Source organism: Tupaia chinensis, unplaced genomic scaffold (assembly GCF_000334495.1).
Source record: "Tupaia chinensis unplaced genomic scaffold, TupChi_1.0 Scaffold139733_1, whole genome shotgun sequence".
Taxonomy (NCBI): Eukaryota; Metazoa; Chordata; class Mammalia; order Scandentia; family Tupaiidae; genus Tupaia; species Tupaia belangeri.
Genome location: NW_006199613.1, coordinates 1,082,905 through 1,088,594, shown reverse-complemented (window position 1 = coordinate 1,088,594; position 5,690 = coordinate 1,082,905). Strand labels below are relative to the sequence as shown.

General features: G+C 55.8%; 1 protein-coding gene across 1 annotated transcript in view; it reads left to right on the top strand.

The window, feature by feature from the left end:
* The window catches only part of CAT (catalase), a 35,231-nt gene that overhangs the window by 16,210 nt on the left and 13,331 nt on the right, over positions 1-5,690 (top strand). The window contains exons 6-8 of the mRNA XM_006162101.3: positions 524-649; positions 3,982-4,173; positions 5,055-5,207. Of these exons, the coding sequence (XP_006162163.1) occupies positions 524-649; positions 3,982-4,173; positions 5,055-5,207 (471 nt within the window). The remainder of the gene's footprint in view (positions 1-523; positions 650-3,981; positions 4,174-5,054; positions 5,208-5,690) is intronic.

The window sequence follows — 5,690 nt, the reverse complement described above, 5'->3', positions numbered from 1 at the left end:
CGGCCCGTGTGGGCCGGCGCAGGGCCTGCTCCGCCCGCCCGGTGCCGCGCTCGCTCGGCGCGCCTGCATTTGTTTCTTTGGAGAGCGAGGGAGGAGAGGCACCTTGACAGGGTCTTCACCCCACAGTCCTCCCAGCCCTGCAGCCAGCCAGGATCTCAGCTGGGATCACAGGCCCCCCTCGTACAACTGGGTGTCCAGGCGGCCCCGGGATGGGGACCTGGAGCCTTCTCGTGTGGCCTCAGTGCCACAGAGCGTGCCCGGCTGCCTGCTGCCAAATTTGGACTAGCAAGTAAGGTTAGCCTCCAGATTTCTCTCGCTTTCCTTCGCAGAAGTAGGAGCCATGCTGTTAATGACTTATCTGTCATTCTGTAAAATTCCCTTTGGGATTGTCCATAGTGGAATAATCATAGTAACCAATGGGAAAGTGACCAGTTTGCTTTATGTAGACGTACGCATGTCTTAAACACCTGGAATGCTTCTGGAAAACATAGGCTTGCTGTTCTGTTTCTATTCTGTCCCTCAGGTCTCTTTCTTATTTAGTGACCGAGGGATTCCGGATGGACACCGGCACATGAATGGCTACGGCTCACATACTTTCAAACTGGTGAACGCAAGCGGAGAAGCCGTTTATTGCAAATTCCACTATAAGGTATGGTGCCTTTAGGGTGGGGTCGAGGCTCCCACCTCTTCTTGTTCCTCCAGAAGGGCTGATCAGAGATTCAGACCTCTCCCATCTCTCCTGCGCCCACCCCCATGAGTGGCCGTCTGACTGGCCACTGTCCGGGCAGGCCACCTCTCACGGCCTCTCTTAGCTTCTTCTTTACCTGTGGCCAGAGGAAGAACACGTGGCTGCTTTTGGCAGCCGAGGCTGTCTGTCTGCTTCGGAACTCCACGAGCTGTCCGTATAGTTGGGGGAATCGGCCTCTCCGTGCCTGCCGTCTGGCTCAATGTTTCTGGTGCTGAGCAGGCACAGGGCATTCTCTTTTTTTTTTTTTAAGAGAGATTTTTGCTATAGGGTATGTGCACTCGCTGGGCAGACAGAGACAGAGACAGAAAGCGAGAAATCACTCCCTGTGGGTGGGGGGTGGTGGCCATGCTGTAATCTCTTCTCCTCCATCCTCCTCTCTTGGGATCTTGGGCACGCACATGCACCCAACATGAGTTTTATGCCACCGGGTCCAGGACTCGAACTGCAGTTGATGACGTGGGAGTCCAGCGTCCGCTGGTCCCAGAGCATTCTCCTTAGAGTGGGAAGACCTGAGATTTTGGTGCGGGCTCAAAGGGAAGATGGTGACAGTGGAGCTGCCAGGTTGGGCAGAGGACGCCCCTCGGGTAGCGAGCGTGGCTGGCGTCTTGGTGCAGCCTGGAACCCGCCCTGCGGACAGCCAGGTGTCAAGGTGCTTCCCTCATGCCAAGTCGCCGTCCTGGGCATCGTCTTTGGGCCCAAGGGGGTGAGGCGGAGTGGAGTGTGCCCGGCTTGCTGTCACGGCTGCCCGCACCTGACGAGCTCCACCTAGAAGCGTCTCCTACCTTTCGAAGTCACCCGCTGTGACTTCTGGTCATGTGACTGTCTGGTTGTGGCTGTGTCATGGCCACACAGCTGAGTAAAATTGACGTCAGACGTCAGGGGCAGAGTCAGGCTGGCTTTTCTGTTGGCTTTCACAACTGGCCATGGCAGCCACCGGGGACCCTTCAAAAGCCTTTCAATCTTCTGGGTGTAAGGGACCCTCTCGCGGTGAGTCCCGGCATGTCACGGTAAGCCCTAAACCAGGAGTTCCGGAGAGTCGCAGCACCCCTGGACCGCTTCAGAGTTACAAACAGAAGGCCGACTGAGCAGAGGAGTAGCGGTGACAGACAGCCTTCCTCTGACACCCAGATGTGTCCCTTCTGTCCTTGTAGCTGTCACCTGGGCGACGTGCTAGGTATTCCCAGTGGTCCCGTCGGCCCCCTCGTCACTGACTCGGGTCTGTCTTTGACCTGGAGCAGCTTTAAGACAGCTTACCTGCTGGCTCATCTACACCAAGGGAGCCATGTGTCACCTGAGCTGGACCCAGCACAGTGGTGGCCCTGGGGTCAGATCTGCCCTCTCCTAGGTCACATGGCCTTGGGGATATTCCTGAGGGTTCTCTGCTCTCCAGTTCTTGTCTCTGAGGAGTTGAGTTGACCGTGTCGTCCACCACCCTGGGGCTCGGGCTGCTTCCGTGTGTTCAGAAGAGGGCTCTGAGGCAGCGGGGATCTAGGAGCGACCTGAAAAGGTGCCTGGAGAAGGGAATTCAAGTACAGGTTAATCTGGTGCAAAGATTTGGACATTCTTGCACATTTTTCTTTCCTTTTTTATAATTTTTAAAAATTTTTTGAGAGGTTTTTGCTATAGGGTACATGCACTCACCAGAAAGACAGAGAGATACAGAAAGCGATAAGTCCCCCCCCAGGGAGGATGGCCATGCCGCAATCCCTTCTCCTCCACTCTCCTCTCAGGGTCTTGGGCACGCACGCACATGCGCCCGGCGTGAGTTTAAGCCACTGGGTCAGGACTCAAACCGCGGTCAACTGCATGGGAGTCCAGCGACATAGCCAGTTCGCCACCTGTTGGTCCCTATCCTGTGCATTTTTCATAGCATGCCTTTTCACGGACTTTCAGAGAGCCCTCACGCAGGGGTTCGTCAGTCTGACCAAGGTCTCTCTCCAAAACCCAAGAGTTGGTCAAAACCAGAGAGCGAGTCCCGCGCGGTGGCCCAGCTCACGGCACCGGCCTGGTGATCTGCAGGGCCTCACTTGGGACTGGTCAGTAGGAGCCCCTGGCCCCGACCGCTGCCTGCTAGGGGCGGGTTTCTGGGGCAGAAGCAGACCAGCCTGCCGGTGTTTGCTGAGGAAACCTTTCCATGGCTCCGGGCGTGTTGAGGGTCTTTCGGAATAAAGGCTAGGTGGTAAAGCAGCTGAATACCAGTGTGGTGGGAGAATGCGGTCATGTGTGAGGGGGACGGTTTCTCCAGGTTATAATGGCTTGTTGGAAGTCAGAACACTGGCCGTGCCACCTGGAGTCAGAGCGCTGGCCCCGAGGGCTGTGCTGAGCTCCTTCCAGCGCTGTGAGCTGTGATTCTGTGATTTCTTAGCAGGAGAAGGGAGAGTGTCGAAGTGCAGGGAGCTTGCAGACCACGGCATGCGATTTGAACTGTTAGAAAATGGGAGTGAAACAACTGTCTCATGTCAAAGCCAAAAGGAAGTTCTTAGATTTATTCGTTTTTTAAAGTCTTTTTTTGTATTGGGCATGTGCACTCCCTAGAGAGAGGCAGAGAGAGAGTGAGAGAGAGCATTCCCCCCGGGGAGGGACAGCCAGGCCACAAACTCTTCCCCTCTCGGTATTCCAGGCATGCACGCACATACTCCTGGCATGTTTTTGAAGCCACTGGGTCCGAGACTTGAACCAGAAAGCCATTCATGAGGGATTTAGCTGCCTTGACCTGTGACATCTGCGGGCCCAGAAATCCTGGAATAAAAAAAAAAAATTTCTTATTAAAGATTAACGTGAGGGGATGGCAGGCGGCACGGTGGTTAGGAGCGCTAGACTCCCATGGCCAACAGCAGTTCGAGTCCCAGACCTGGCAGCTTGCTTTCTCACTTTCTCACTCTCTCATTCTGCCCTCTCTAGTCAAATTACAATGAGTAACAGATAAACAAAGTTAAATAAAATGATTCTTTTAACAGAAGGTCAGCATGAGCATGAAAATGTAAATAGCACAGCGGGGAAAGTAGGGCTGGTTTTGGCCGTGAAGTGTGGATCGTGTTTCCTGGCAGTTCGAAGGCTGGGACACGCAGTGGGATCCCCGTGGGTCGCACCAGCCTCGGCTGTGAACAGTGCCTGCTGCTGTAACGGAAGCGCGGCCTCGGCGTTGCGTCGCCCGCGCTGCCGGTGCGTCGCTGGTGAGAGTGGCACGCTTTTGCGGGTGACCCCCGGTCTGACTTCTTGTGCCTGTTTTATAGACTGACCAGGGCATCAAAAACCTTTCAGTGGAAGACGCAGCAAGGCTTTCCCAGGAAGACCCCGACTACGGGCTCCGGGACCTCTTTAATGCCATCGCCACAGGCAACTACCCGTCCTGGACCTTCTACATCCAGGTCATGACGTTCCAGCAGGCGGAGACGTTCCCCTTCAACCCCTTCGACATCACCAAGGCGAGTCTTTTTAAAGTCTCTTCTTACCTAATTAAAAACATCCCCACCAGGCATTCTCCATGAGGGAAGGCATCCCTGCTGGGTGCAGCCCTGGACGGGTGCCCAAGCCCCTTCTAGTAAGTCCTGGACCCCCGTGGGCAGCTGCATGCACTGTCACTGGTCGGGAGCAAAGTTCGAGAGGATGGTGGACTCTCGCCCCGGGAGTGTGTCAGTATTTACCATTTTGAAACGTCTAACTAATGCAATCACCAGGTTTTTTTTTTCTTTTAATTGCTGAGAGGTCTGTGTGCCTGCCAGGGAGAAGGTGGGAGGGAGGGGAGGAGAGCCCCCATGGGCACCTGGCTCCCTGTAGTCCTCTTCCCTCCATTCCTCCTCGTCAGGAGCCGGGCAGGCACACGCACACGGCTGGCTTGTTTTCCAACTGCCAGGGCCAGGAGTGGAAGTCAGACGCCACACGGCTCTGCTCTGCTGGGTTACAGGGCCGCCTAGTGACCTTGCATTCTTGTCATGCTTCATTGAATTAAATGGACTATTTTTACTGGCTTGGTAGTACTTGAAAACCGTTTGTTTTTAGGTTTTTACCATAGGGCATGTGCGTTCACTGGGGAGAGAGAGATAAAGAGAGAGAAATGAGAAATCACCCCACAGGGGATGACCACGCCGCAGTCCCTTCTCCATTCTCCTCTCGGGACTCTGGGCATGCATGCACACGTGTCCGGTGTGATTTTCCAGCCTCTGCTCTGGGATTCTGGTCTACCGTGTGGAAATCCAGTGCCTTACCCACCGTGCACGTGCTGGCCCCAAAGCCAGCATCGTTGTGGGCGGCTCGGATCTCCTCCTGTGTGAACCTCCTATTGATTGCAAATGTGCCGTTGTCCCAGGTCTGGCCTCACAAGGACTACCCCCTCATCCCCGTTGGTAAACTCGTCCTGAACCGGAACCCTGTGAATTACTTTGCTGAGGTTGAGCAGGTCGCCTTCGACCCAAGCAACATGCCTCCAGGCATTGAGCCCAGCCCGGACAAGATGCTGCAGGTGAGCCTGGGGGCTGAGGATCTGAGGCGGGTGTCTGTGTGTGTGCGCACATGCACACATGCACAAGTGCACAAGCACACATAATACGTGCACACGTGCACACGTGCAGGGTGCTTGCTGAATGATCACGTGAGGAGTTAGCCAGAACACCACCAGGTCCCGCTGAGGTGAGCCCCCTGGGTAAAGTCCCCACCTCGGCGGGCCCTGAGGGTGCAGCCTCTTCATCGGACATGTGCAGGCTGCAGTGGTGGCCCCGGGGTCTGAGGTGGGCTCGTCCAGTGAGTAGCTGACCAGTGAGGGTGTGAGTGGAGTATTAACTGTGCCGTGGTCAGGGTAAGTTCCTCCACCTCCTGTCCCCAGGGCCGTGCCGCTGTGAATAGAGGTGGGCGTTATGAGCAGAGCTTGTGCTTCGCGGCAGGGGGCCAGCTGCGTCTGTCTCCCGGATGTCGTGGGCACTCCGCGGGTCCCCCCACCGCCCCGGCT